The sequence below is a fragment of the Ptychodera flava genome, chromosome 14 (genome assembly GCF_041260155.1).
Source record: "Ptychodera flava strain L36383 chromosome 14, AS_Pfla_20210202, whole genome shotgun sequence".
Classification (NCBI taxonomy): Eukaryota; Metazoa; Hemichordata; class Enteropneusta; family Ptychoderidae; genus Ptychodera; species Ptychodera flava.
Genome location: NC_091941.1, coordinates 22,487,655 through 22,502,774, shown reverse-complemented (window position 1 = coordinate 22,502,774; position 15,120 = coordinate 22,487,655). Strand labels below are relative to the sequence as shown.

Genomic DNA, 15,120 nt, shown 5'->3' with positions numbered 1-15,120 from the left:
TACATGCATGGTCACCCATTCATTCAGTATCTTTCAATATGTCAAACAATATAAATATTGCCTTGTATCAAACAAAATTCATGAAAATGGCAGACTTTTGCAAGGTTCAATGAGGGAGAAGAAGAAAACATTACTTGTTTTATGCAACACAAATAATGAAAATAGGAGGCATCATGGGCCAGTGGCTAGAGCAGTGGACTCACGATCAAAGGATGGTGAGTTCAAGCCCCGCATGGCTATGGTGTTGTGTCCTTGAGCAAGGCACTTTATTCCTCATTGCTTCTCCCCACCCAGGAGTGATAGGTAACTGGTAGGACAGTGGTTGTAATGTGCGCGTTTAGCTCTGCTGCGCTTATTGGCTGCACATGTGAGCTGTTGCTTGCTCCCCAGAGAGTTGAGTGGTATCATATTAGGTCCAGTGACCTGGTAATAATAATTGTAAAGCACATTGAGCACATGTACTTGTGGATATGTGCGCTATATAAGAACCCAATATTATTATTAATATTAAAATATTATCAAACTTTACAGTGATTGACCCTTTAACAATAATCACAAAAAAGTTTCTCATGTTCACATTCTTCTGGAATTTTTAAAAAAATATTCCTTTGCCGAAAAGAACCAATTTGTACAATTTTTTCCCAACGAGGAAAATTAAATTTGTCAATATGTTACAGATTGAGAGTAGGTTACCAATTGAAAGTGATCTGAACAAATATTAAAGTGAAATATAAATTGTGAAAATGAACAAATGTAGAAACAGTAGGTATAAAATCCTTGAACAGAAATATCTTGCTTGTTCATGATGTCTTTATAAACAACAAGGTGAAGAGGTAAAACGAACATTTTTTGCAAGTAGCTTTAATTCCATGAAAACCAATTTTATTATACATTACCTGAGACATGTTGTAAATAGATGTCTCATACCAATTTAAGAATTCATCTGTTAAAGGATATCTTAAAATTTACAACATAACAAAAACACACCTCTAAAAGACTTTGTATAAACAGTGTGATTTGGAGGAAAATTGCATTGGTTATAAGGTAGAATGTGCTACCAGATTACATATTTGGAGTCTTGCATTTGTACAATACTTTGCTGTTATACTGCTTGTTTTGACTTCTTTTGAAGCTTATAGAATAAACCTTTCATGAAGTATTTGTGCAAATCAAATATTTAACTTTCCATCGTAGGAATAACAGCCATTTTGACTTGCAAATGTCAGTACATTTTAGGCCATTTGTATCTCGAGTACACAAATCGCACAGTGATCCTGATTTTTATTGTTGATTTTGAGAGAATAGATCAAAGTTTCCTTGACGAAAGTTTACGTGAAAGTTCTAGTCTTTCAGTCTCAAGTGAAAAAGTCTATTTCCCTTGAACTTCAACTGATAACAAAGTACACTGTTTTCTGTTGGTTACCCAAAGACAAAAAATTCTAATAACCATTTTATGGATGAACGGTACGATGAAAGCAACGACAACTGCAAAATAAATGATAGAATTACTTCTACTATAAAACAACCAGGATGATATTGATTGTTGATTTTGAGTTTGGAGTGATGTCTCCGTTTCATGAATGATCATACAGGCAGTAAAGTACAGCATTGGCTGTATTCTGCAGTGATACTTTGGACTGCAACTGGTGGTTTTTTCTTTACTTTTCTGTGACTCTCTGAGCCAAAATTTGAAATTACCACACGTGCATAAGAGAACCGGATATCAATATCTTCTTTTCTAACAAACACAAATGCCTGCTACAGTTCAAATTCCATCCTCCTCCTCCAATGCATTATTACAAATATGTGAGAGAATGTTTGCCTGACACAGAGACAATCATGCCTGTAGGAAGTTTATTATTGATTCAATTGGTCCAAAGTGATGCAGTGCAACTTTACAACTTAGAGAACACAGCTTTCTCTTTGTTCATATTGCTTGCACTGAGTTCATTATGTCTTCAGTCTGCAGCATACTCATGTTCCAAGCTGCCTGTATTGACAGAAAAAAAAGGAAGACAGTTTCGGTAACTATGTTTCCTCAATGAGATCTAAAATCATCCCAACAACCAAACATTAGAGTTTAGATACAGTATACTGTACTTACAATGTAATTCAGACTTTCCTCCACAGAATGGTCTCGGGAATAGACCAAGTTCACTTTAGTTCCTTGAACTGCCACTGGACTCTTACCAGCAATGGTAGATGCCAACTCAAATGCTCCCTTCAATAGAGCTTCTCGGTCAGGGTAAATTTTGCTGAAGAAAAACGTTCGAATTTTTTCAATAAATGTGATTGTGGTTGGTTTGATTGATGACAATAATAACAAAAGCAACTAACAATTTAGTAAATTGCTCTTGAGGACAGCTCCTTGTCAAATATCTAACACTCTGATATTTTGTCTCAAGAGCTAATAATTTGGATATGTGTCATGCAATCTCTACCAAGCTGTCTGTCAGAATTGCAGCAAATACATGTAATTTTACACCTACAATCACGATGTCAGCTTTTAGGTAACCCTTGTTATCACATTGCCAGGTGTACTTACAAACTGTTTGTATCTGATAACCATATCGAACTCATCTTTCTTGGCACAGTAATATAAATGATGTACATATTACATTACCAGATCCATGCAGACGTCCGCTTTTTACCTGACGAGTCCAAACTCCTTGGCTTCATCTGACTCAGCCTTTCTTGCTGTATAACACAATTCTCTCGCCCAGCTATCATTGCCAACCACTTTGGGAAGTCTTTGTAATGTGCCTACATCAGCTGCTAGACCAATGTCAACTTCCTGAAAGTTATGGCAATGTATGACTATGACACATGCAATACTAACAATACTGGTGTTTTGTGTTAACATCTCATTTACTGCCAAAAATACCCAGATTATGAAAATATCCTTAAAATGAAAAATATAAAATATCTGTACTTTTGTATCCACAGCTGAGTGATGATATTTTAGAGGAATATTCTTCACATGAAAAGCTACACAACTGGTCAAAATATTTTAAATACAGCTAGGATTTGCAACATCTCAAAGTCACACATAAATGCATCTCAAAACCAGATGAAATACTGACAGTCTAGCAGAATGGTGGGAAATGATGAAATGTCTACACTGACTCATAATCGAAAAGACAAAATCATCATGGACCACTGTCAAGAGGAGGGTCATGGGTGAGTGAGGCTTCACTTACTTTAATCTGAAACCATGCATCTTGTGAACAGAGTCTCATGTCACAGGCTGTGATCATGTCAATACCACCGCCAACACAGGCACCATGTACAGCTGCTATCACTGGCTTGGGACACTGGGATAAAGATAGAGCTATCTTTTAGCATGAACTTTCTTAAGTACTAAACTCATCACAAAACAACTTTTTTTTGTAAGCATCACATTTCTTCAAATCTGAGAGCAACTTTCTGGTTTTGAAAGACGTATAGATAATGCAATGATATCTTTTACAGTAGTCTTGTATTGCACAATACATCTAATTTCCTTTTTAGTTCATTGATGGATTCTCATCTGCTTACATGGCAATGCATGAATCCATATAAATCTATAAATATTAGCTTCTCATCATGGCTCTCCTATAAACTGTTACACAGATGTGGCAATTAGGGGGGCGACTTGCAGCGATTTCGAAGCTGTTATCCAATTGGTTGGCAGAATCTTACCGTTACAATTAAATAATACAAATAAACTCCCTAAGTTGCTGTGAATAGTGACAATCGACCAATCAGATATAAACCTTGCAAACACGCTGCGAGTCAGCCGCAATCTGGCGAGATTATCTTCACAAAGCACTGCAAAACTATAAACTGACTATTACTATGCAGTCAAACAACAGTTGTTAATGAACTGTAAATTGGAAAAGTACATTAAAGGCCCATGAGCTGCAACTCTGAGAAATTTGTCCAACCTAAGGGTACCTCAAATTTCCTCAGATATTCATTGCAATCTGCAAATTGAAAGCTATAGTCATTAACTATGCCTCAACAAGGTTTGCTTGTGGCAAAATGGGTAAGAAATTGAACAGATTTTAGTTCATTTTAAATTTCCCACCATTTTCAAAATCTTGCCATGTTATGTGAAAAACAGAATTTTTTGTGAAAGTGGAGTGAATCCTTTCAGTGTCCTGTCAGTGGGTTGCAGCATGTTGTATTTGTAAAGATTCAACTGTGTACATGCACTATTTACTCTGTCTATATTTGGGTGCGGCACCAGTTTATTATTTGTGTTACTAAAACCTCCCCATGCAGTCCTACTCAGTGGATAATTATACTTGAGCAAACATCTCTGAGTAAGAACATTTCTATGAACTAATTTTAATCCAAATATAAAATCATGAGAATAATGCCAAAAGTTGCAGCTCATGTGCTTTAAAGGATACTACGGTAGTACATAACATTGCTTTCATGAGCTGGAGATACCCTACGCAAAGCAATAAAATAATAATAATAGATGTGGGAGATTTTTCCAACCTTTTCAATGAACCAGTGAATGTGTTTTGATAATTTTTTATAAAAGTTCTCAAGGCATATGCTTTTCTGGCTGGGTCGTCATCTTCATTGGCGCCGAACACATCAAGATGGTCCATCATATCAAGTCCTGTAGCAATAAAACAAAAGATGAAAACCCATTCTTCTAATATTCACAAATACCAGAATTGTACCCAGACTTTGATATTACCTGTACTGAGGTACATGTTTGGAGTATGGGGCTTTCAGTCTCATGAACAACTACAAAATGATTTAATTACAGACAGGTAGTGAAATTAGCGGTAGTCCCGCATCAACAGAATACCAACTTTTCTCTGGGGCAACCAAAATCAATGAAATGGTAGCCCACACAGACTACCAAAGCCTGAGACCTGAAATTCAGTCAGTGCTTGGCATGTGATGTCTGGTCAGTCACTTTGGAGAGCAGTCAAACCATGGATGTATTTTTGTACATCCATGGTCAAACCCAGCTAGACACAGAAAGGCCAGACTATATATGACTTTGTTATATAAATTACATGTACTAAGACGACCGGTCGTGCAGTGGAACTTCACAACAAAGTTTCAGTATCTGAACTGAAGTACTTGAATGACAGGCACAGGAAATGATGGCCAACGAAAACGCATTTTCATTGCATTTTGATCATAATGTATCAATCACAATTACACAGAAATTATGCCTCCTCCCTTCAGAAAGGCCCATGCTCTACTTTTAGCCCTGCTACAGTATGTCTCATTGCTGAGACGGTTGTGTTGTTGTCATGACGACTATCAAAATTTGCATATAACTCTAACAGTAAAACAGATTGTCAATAGGTCACCAAACATTTGAGTATCACTATCGTCCCTCATACCTGTTTCCTTGGCTATTAAATTGTGCAATATTTACATCAAATGACTAGAAATTCACTTTATGGGCAGAATCTAGAAAAATAGCCTTTTCTTGTCTGGGCAGCGACTGTCTATGGTCTTGGTAACGAAGAAAGATATCCCTGAACTAAAAATATGCGTGGGCTACCAGCTATTGTCACTGGGCTATCAACTTCAGAAAATAGTAGCCCAAGTGGACTACTTGGGAAAAAAGTTAATTTCGAGCCCTGACAGACAATATTTAGATGTCTCAGATTTGACTAAATTTGGATGATTGGGATCCATCACCATTGCTTTGTTTTCTATGTTTAATTAAAAATGTGTTAAATACTGCCTTCCCCAATAAGGAATGCCAGAATTGTATTTCCCATTCAAAGCATGTCAGATGCTATTTAAAATGACAGGGGAATCAAACATGGGCTACTGATGAGAAAACCTTTTGTAATTCTGTGACCTTGGCATGTTTTCCTAATAAAGGCGTGGAAATACATAACTGTTTTCGTCAAAGTTTGACAAAAGAATGGCTTATATTAAAAGCAAGGAATTAAACTAGCAAACAAAATAACATGGAAGTTTCAGTACCAAACCCAATCTTGAATTGTGTGATTTAACTATAGACCCTAGAGAAAAACTAGGGTCTATTTAGCTAGTGACCTCCTTAAGTACCATAGAGCCATGGCTAGATTCTGATTTTGAAAGCACTATCTGGGTAAATAGAAATGGGAAGACATACAAAACTGACAAAGAATTTAGATTCTGTAAAATTATGGGTGAATGAAATAGAGAACAATTATCACTTCCCTGATGTGTGTCCAACTTGGCAACATTCAAGGAATGTATTTTCTCTGCAAATCTCACAAGTCACCGTCATTCATTGTAACAGTTTTAATGAATTGATGAAAATGAATGATGTGAGCTATATAATAACAAAGAGTCTATTTTATTTCATTATAATGACTTTAAAATCAAATACCATTCTAAATTGTGATTAAAAGAGTGTTTCTGCAGAGTCATTATTGAATGTATTGTATCCTAACTACTGCATTGGTTAACAATTTTTGATGGTGTTACATTGCCTCAACACTACTGAATTCACAATATCTCCGTCATCAAGAAAGGGACACCCATGATTATGGTCATCTCAGGAGATAGAAGCAACATTATCACCTGAAGTTCTACCCAACGGATGCCTCATTGCCAAGGCAAAAAGCGCAATACATGTACATTCCTTGAAACTGTCTCTCACCTGCTGTGAATGCTCTTCCGGCTCCTGTCAGGACAACAACTCTGCAGTCGGAATCTGCAGCAACTGTGTCGAAGCATTCGACCATTTCCCTAAAGGCAACATACACGATTAATTTTACACATGCATTGAAGTCATACCATCTACAGTGCCTAAACCAATGTTTTTCTTTGTGACAGGTAAAGGAGGCTATTCTGTGGAGGTGGAATTATTCATGGATAGTTATGATTAATATGATCTCTGTTTTCTTTTTTCCCGGTGAATTAAACAGCACTGATATCTGAGTTCATGAATGATGAAATGCTGTTCTAATCCCTTTATGTCTTTCATTCATATGTACCTTTGTTAGTTTCAAATAAATCCTGGTAACACAGGTGTGAATACTCGTACTCTCACATAATTTCAAATTACAAGCTCTTGAATTCAAAAGCATTATGAAGGACTGTGATGTTTAAATTTGGCAATTTGTTTTTCAGGTCTTGTTCCTACAAATTATGAAAGTCTAGATGTAAAGAAGACTAAACTTTCTCCAAGATCCTTTTCAGCTGCACAGTTTGGTCTTCTAGTGAGCTTATTTTGAGCAAGGTGTAACCTGGCTCAGTGAGCTCGCACAACCAGGTTTTGCTATGCATTTACCCCAGGACTGCTTTAGCCACATGACTTAGGGCATATTACTGTAGGACAGATGTTCAAAACTAAACAGTGAATCAGGGTATTTGAGAAATTCTACAAGATGACTACTCTGACACACACTACAGGGTTGCAAGTAGTCACTTAAAATCACAATTTTTATTCATGTATTAGAAAGATCAGTGAAGATCATGTTATGTATGTTAGGGTCTTAAAATTTAATTCAGAAAGTTAGCTATACAGGTCTTGTTATGCTTTCCTTGATATAACAAACTTGACTTCACAAAGCATGACAGATGAAACCTGGCAGAATGTTGTCTGCTGTACTTGTAATATCCATTCAAGGGAATCATTCATAAGGTGCATTATGGGACCTGCATCATCTCTAAGAAGCATGCACCTGCAGTTTCTTGGAGAAAATAAAAGATTACATACTAACCTCCAAAAGGCTTTGTTCATTGCATTTAGCTTGGCAGGTCTGTTGAGTTCCACTTGATAAATGTATTCATGTGGCTTGGTTACTGCCAACGTCTCAAACTTGTATGCAGTGGATGACATTTTCCTTACCAGACTGGAGACTTGCGTGACCTTTATAACTGGACAGTTTCAAGACTTGATTATACAAACTGAAATGTGTTACAAGCATTACATGAGGACACAAACTGAGATACGTCTTGAAATAGATAAAATTCTTGGTCTCCTTAGCATAGCTTTCTTAGAGAGATCACTTTTCTGTTTTGCTAATTTTCTTTATGAACATTGGAAATTATATCATCTAAAAATTGTGAATGACAGCACAATATATAGTAATACAGATTTCTGCTGTGCTGAACACTGCCTTTGACTTGAGGTACACTCTGACCAACAGTGATTTCCACTCTTTGACTTCGAGAACTTATATGCTCTACGGCCACAGAGCAAGAAAATGCTGTTCCTCATAGTTTCTTTACATACACAGATAAAGAAAGCAGATCTTTTTTCAATAAATTTGAAATTTCTCTGCATTGATTGAGGGGTTCTATGTCCAAATTTGGGGGGAAATGTCAATACACTATGATGAAAAGAAACATTATGGCTCACATCTCTATTGTCTTGCAAGAAAACTTGAAAGAACAATTTTTTCTGTCACTAGATCTCTATGGGATATGGGAACAAACACTTCGTTCATTTCAACCAAGAAGACGTGTATTTTCTACATAGATGAATGATGAAACATCGTGAACTCGTTCTCAGTGATCACTGCTACATTGCAAATCTGATGTGGAAAATTGTGATGTTGTGTTGTTCAATCAAATAGTTTACTTCATGTTATGTTGGAGCATGGAGGTAGAAAGAAAGATCTTTCTTTCTACCTCCATGGTTGGAGGCAGAGTCACTGTACTGTAGCTGCAGTACAGTAGCTCGAGGTTTTGCCTGGGTATTTGGGTCGGACGGCAAAACTCTGGTTTTGCCGTCCGACCCAAATACCCAGGCAAAACCTCGAGCTACTGTACTGCAGCTATTAAACTGTACTGGTGAATGTGGCACCCACCATCCCCTCCCCGTAACAGTGCCATACCATAGGGCTAAAAAAGGAGGACGGGCCGACTCGGATGTCCTATCGACAAGCATGAAGGTATTTTGCTTGCAGACACGACTCGACAAGCGACAGCTCAGCCTTCGTAAAGCATTCATTAGATTCATTATACTGATCCGTTTCATGTTATATTGTTCACAAGATTTCTGCCAGTATTTGTGCAGAGGCTCTCACCTTTAGGAGATAGAAGCCTTGACACTTGCAAAAGTGACGGAACGATTGCCATTTGTGCTCCTTGTACTTTTATCTCAGACAAGTGGACTTCGGCTTGTGCAAAAGTTGCGTAAAGGCTGGAGGACGGTATCGGTAAGCTACTTCCGGAAGCGACACCGGCAGGTTCATAGGTTACAATTAGTAACCTTTGACCTAATGCAGTTAACAAATACACGAAACATGGCGTATTGGCTAGCTGTTGGTGCTGCATTTGCTGGAGTTGGGATAATGGTTGCACGCCGCTATTTTGCAGGCGGTGTTTGTCGCAGCTTGGCTATGATGACAGGAAAATCTGTAATAATTACGGGTGCAAACTCCGGCATCGGTAAGGCTGCCGCAACCGAACTTGCGAAACGCGAAGCGAGAGTTATTATGGCGTGCAGAGACTTGGACAGTGGCGAGCAAGCTATCAAGGACATCCGTCGCAAGACTCGGAACGGGGAGCTCGTATTGAAACATCTGGACCTTGCGTCTTTCCAGTCTATTCACAAGTTTTCAGAAGATATTTTAAAAGAAGAACAACGACTCGACGTGTTGATCAACAACGCTGGTATATTTCAGTGCCCTTTCATGAAAACAGAAGATGGTTACGAAATGCAGTTCGGAGTAAACCACCTGGGACACTTTCTCTTGACCAATCTGCTCTTAGGTCTACTGAAGAAATCCAAGCCAAGCCGAATTGTTGTAGTCTCTTCAAAACTTCACAGTCGGGGCAACATCGATTTCGAAAACCTCAACATGACAGAGGCAAATTACAACAGAGCGGCTGGTTACAGTAATAGCAAACTTGCCAACATCCTTTTCGCTAGGGAACTGGCCCACAGGCTCGATAACACCGGTGTCACAGTCAATTGCCTCCATCCCGGTATTGTATGGACAAATTTGTCAAGACACATGAACGTCTCTCCAGTGGTGAAAATTCTTATGCGGCCGTTGATATGGCTGTTGCTGAAATCACCAGAGGAAGGCGCACAGACAGTTGTGTATCTGTCCGTTGCCCCTGAACTTGAGGACCAAAGCGGAAAGTATTTCGGAGATTGTCACGAGAAACCTTTCACTGCCATTGCTAGGGACGACGGCGTTGCTAAGAAACTGTGGGAAGCTAGTGAGAAAATGACCGGTCTTGCATGAGTGTTTAATGTGGGATTTTTCTTGGCTTGGTCTGCTTTGCAAATGAAAATTTTGTAATTGGCATGTAAATATAACATGAACGTGTGCTTTTCTTCTGTTATACAATTTTGACGTTTCATCTTTAACTATGAAGAATTCGGAAAAAGCAAGCGTACGAAAGGAAGTGGGATTTCTAACAATCCGCTCTTGTGTATATTTCTTCAAGTTTCAAAAATAAAACTTAATATAAACCTATTGTTGAGTATGACTTCTACACTGCTCTAGAATACCACAGACCTACAGAATTAGACTAAGCCAATACATTGCACGTCGCTTGTTCATAAGATATAGAAGCTTCAATTCAGTTTCACTTAAACAGCTGAACAGTACGACTCGATTGTGCTTTCTTGGCAAATAATTTTAAACTACCGGTATGTAAGATGACAGTAAGATATAAAATATATCATTCCACACTCGTTCATTGCCGTTGAGTCCATACCAGAAATTCACTTTTGAAGAGGTGCCAAAATTACCAAAATGCTTGTCGCAACATTAGGGAGTAATTTTATGCCGTGATAAACGAGATGAAATTAGAGAATTCACCCAGCCCCCCTGTAAAAAGTATTGGATTTCTGGAAAGGAAAGATATTAATTGATAAATTTGCATCTGTGAAGACACTTTGGAACAAAATGTGTCATATCCTTGCCAAATGACCGTGACAAAAACGCCGGAGGAAGATCATACTCATATTATACCCAGTTTAGTTATGGTGAAACTCGAGAAATAACGTCACCAAATATCGTGTTTACAGATTCCAAGAAAACTAACTAGATGGCTGTTAATCCTCTTATTCTTCTTCAATTGGTAAACGGAGCATTCATAAATTCATAAATTATAGGTGACAGATATACCTGTATTGTATTGTACCTGATTGTGAGCGTGTTGTCTCCAGTGTCGCACCTCCCGCAGATCTTCATCGTCACAATGTAGTTGGTAATATCACTCCCCAGTCGCAAACATCTCATTCAACAACACCAGAACCAATCCGTCGAATACTCCTCGGTCTGATCCTCTGCCGCCGTCTTCCGCGGTAAACCAGAGCCCAGCGAAATTCTCACAATCGACAGAGCGTTCGCCTACCGTTCCAACTCCCAGTACTCCGAACGCGTACGCTAACCGGTATCAGAGTCGTCCAGATGAATCGCGTCGTAGCAGCGTTGATGAAGCTGATAGTCGGACGAGTTCTACATATCGCCGGACACAGTCTCGCATATCGGGTCCGCATCGTCCACGATTCATAAGAGATGACGGTCGTAACGTGAACTGTAATGTCCTTGTATTAGGTGACTCAATTACTAAGTACATCAACACGAGTTTGTTATATAAGAATAAGCGTTCTGTAAAGCTTAGAGCTTCAAATATTGATGAAGCTTTTTCAAGTTTGAGAAATGTCAATAATATTGATGCAGAGATTGTAATCTTGCATATAGGGTCGAATGATGTTGGTTATTTACGTGATGATGTAATCATTGATGGAATAATTTCATTATGTAATGAAGTTAAATATGTCTGTCCTAAAGCAATGATTGTTGTGTCGGGTATCTTACCTTTCCATGGTGAATACTCCATTCTAAATAATCAAATCCAGTATATTAATGAGAAGGTTAAGAATGCATGTTCTGACATAAATCACTGCGTCTTGTAGATCATAATAGATTAGGTAACAATAGCTACCTGTATCACAGTGATGGAATTCATATAAATTCACGTGGCACAAGTTTATTGGTGAGTGATATTAAATGGGGTGTCAGAGCAACAAAGAGAAGCGATGTAACCACTCATTCTCGTACATATAGATCCCCGTCAAATTTTAGACGGGTGGATAGTAGAGATTCTTTCCAAGGAAATAGGCCTACAATAGAAGGCCATACTATAATTATGGCAATGGTTTATACGCTAGATATGATCAGGGTGATCGCAACCAGTTTTAGATTGTGACCAGCACAGCAGATATGTTAATGCAAGTTACCTGTATCACAGTGACGGAATTCATATAAATTCAGGTGGCACAGGTTTTTTGATGAGTGATATTAAATAGGGTGACAGAGCACCAAAGAGAAGCATTGTTTCCTTTCATGTTGTTTGTTTTTAATGTCCTGGGACTGTCTGGATACAGCCACTAATGGCTACAATATTACACTGTGCTCCAAAAGAGTTGTTGTGTGTCCATTAACTTTTGTCAACCTAGTGCTAAATTTAGCACACCTGTTATTCTGGCTACTTTTTTCTATTCCTATTTGTAGTCAGCTGTTCATAAAGTTTTCCTTCAATTTATCCAGTTCTGTTATTCAGCTTTTACACTGACATGTGTTTTGCCTCGCAGAGACAGAGTACTGCTGTTTTAAGAGGAATTTTAAGCGTTCTTTTTTACGTGTTGGAAGTTGGAACATCCAAGGTGGTTTATCAAAAAAATGTGATGATGTAGATTTTCTATCAATTGTTAACCAATTTGATATAATGTGTATTCAAGAAACCTGGCTTTCGAAGTCAAACACTGTTGCTTTGATAGTTATAGTTATTTTAGATCTGATAGAAATTTACAACATAAACGTAGTAAACGTGCTGCTGGGGGATCTGTTGTTGTATTTAAGTCATGCTTTAAGTCAGGTATCCATAAGATGAATTCAAAAATTTCTGACTTGCTCTGGGTAAAACTTGATAAGGATTTTTTCTCATTTAATAGTGATGTTTTTATGTGTTGTGTATATTTGCCTCCACAAGGGTCTGTAATGCATGTAAATAATGATTATTTTGAAGCTCTTCATTCTGAGATTCTTGAATTTTCGAGTTTGGGAGACATAATTTTAGTAGGAGACTTTAATGCTAGGACAGGTAATTTGCAAGATTATATTCAACATGATGACATAAATCACTGTCTACACCTAATGATTATATTCCTGACTCCGTACATCATAGAATTTCAATGGATAATGGTAATTGTAGTATCAATCCCTTTGGGAGACAACTTATTGATCTTTGCATTCAAAACGGCTTACAGATTTTAAATGGTAGAACTGCAGGGGATCTTTATGGAAAACCAACTTGTTACAAGGGAAATGGATTTAGTACAGTAGATTATGGTATTGTTGCAAAGAATTTAGTGGACCGGATAGATTATTTCAAAGTATATGCTTTTACACATTTCTCTGATCATTGTCCAATAGGTTTTCTATGAATATAAATAATATTGTGAAGCGGTCAGTTGATGTAGAGTGTAAACCATGTCCAAGTAAATATTTGTGGAATGATAATGCTAAACAAGATTTCTTAAATACTCTGCAAAGTTCATCAATTCAAGAAGACTTTAGAAATTTTAATATTGACTGTCAAAGTTCCCATTCTTGTGATGATATTGTAAAAGTATTTGAAGGTATTATTCACAAAGTTTCAGATCGCTGTTTACGTAAGGTTACGCCGAAATTGAAAAAGAAGAAATCAAAAACGTGTTTTTCAGCCTTGGTTTGATAAGTCTTGTTTTTCACTTCGTAAAGATCTGAAAGATTGCTGTAAACTGTTGAATCGCTACCCAAATGATCCACATATTAGAGGGAGATGTTTCACTCTGAAAAGAGAATACAAAAAATTGTTAAAATATAAACGGTCATCTTTCAGAGAGAGTCAATTGAGGAAGTTAGAAAAGGTTTATTCCGAAGACCGTAATGATTACTGGAAATTGTGGAAGGATATTTCAGGGAGTCATGTCAGTAAGAAAATAGACTCGTCTATTTCTCCTAGTGAATGGTTTTCTCACTTTAAGCAGTTGAGTAAATTTTCTTGAGAAGAAACTGATAATGTTTCTAAACGTATTCTTTCTGAATTAACAAAAATGGAAGCGGCCAATGAATATGATGTGAGTTTTATTCTTAATTCCACATTTACAGTATCAGAAATTTTAAAAGCTTTGCGTAAATTAAAATCAGGGAAATCCCCAGGTGTCGATGGTATTTTGAACGAAATGCTTAAATATGGTGGTTCTTCCATACTTACTCCATTGTGTTCATTATTCAATGTCATCCTCAGATCAGGAACGTTTCCAAATGCTTGGAAAAAAGCATATTTGGTCCCTGTGTTCAAATCAGGTGATACATGTGATCCGTCAAATTACAGAGGGATTTCTATAAATAGTTGCCTTGCAAAACTGTTTACCTCTGTGTTGAATAATAGGCTTATAAACTTTCTTAATAGCAATGGTATTCTTTCGCCATTTCAGTCTGGTTTCAGAGCAAAGAGGAGAACTGCAGATAATCTTTTAGTTTTGCGTTCAGCTATTGATCAGCATGTTTATGCGAAACTTTCTCAGTCAAGCTACAGTCCCAGTCGTAGGTACCTATATTGTTGTTTTGTAGATTTTCAGAAAGCATTTGAGTTTGGCGTACAGGTTTACTTTGGAAATTACAGAAATATGGCATTAATGGTAATTTTTATAGCTTAATTAAGTCCATGTACAACAACATTAAGTATTGTGTGAAAAGTAACAATTGTTTTACTGAAGAATTTGACTCCAATTTAGGAGTTAAGCAAGGGTGTAATTTAAGTCCAACTTTGTTCAATATTTTTATAAATGATCTTCCCAGTACATTTGGTTCCAGTGAGGACTGTCCTATCAAACTTGGTAAACTCCTTTTCAATTGTCTAATGTATGCTGATGATCTTTTATTGATTTCAGGATCTGAAACGGGCTTACAAAGCTGCTTAGATAAACTTCATAGTTTTTGTCGTGAATGGACTTTAACTATTAACATAAAGAAAACGAAAGTTATTGTGTTCAACAAAAGTAATCATCTTGTAAAAGGAGTTACACTCACTTACAATGGAGTGACTCTTGACTTAGTGAAAGAGTACTGTTACCTTGGTTTTGTCATTACCCCAAATGGTAAATTCAAAGGTAATTTTCACAATCTTAAATTTAAG

At 37.3% G+C, this 15,120-nt stretch overlaps 1 protein-coding gene and 1 pseudogene across 1 annotated transcript; one reads left to right on the top strand and one right to left on the bottom strand.

Moving 5' to 3' along the window:
* Positions 1-841: 841 nt before the first annotated feature.
* On the bottom strand, positions 842-9,181 carry LOC139149780 (delta(3,5)-Delta(2,4)-dienoyl-CoA isomerase, mitochondrial-like; annotated as a pseudogene).
* An 18-nt stretch (positions 9,182-9,199) lies between these two features.
* On the top strand, positions 9,200-10,624 carry LOC139149779 (retinol dehydrogenase 14-like). The gene has a single exon (XM_070721755.1). It carries the CDS (start codon positions 9,219-9,221, stop codon positions 10,167-10,169), a length of 951 nt encoding a protein of 316 aa, XP_070577856.1. The 5' UTR covers positions 9,200-9,218; the 3' UTR covers positions 10,170-10,624.
* Positions 10,625-15,120: the final 4,496 nt, after the last annotated feature.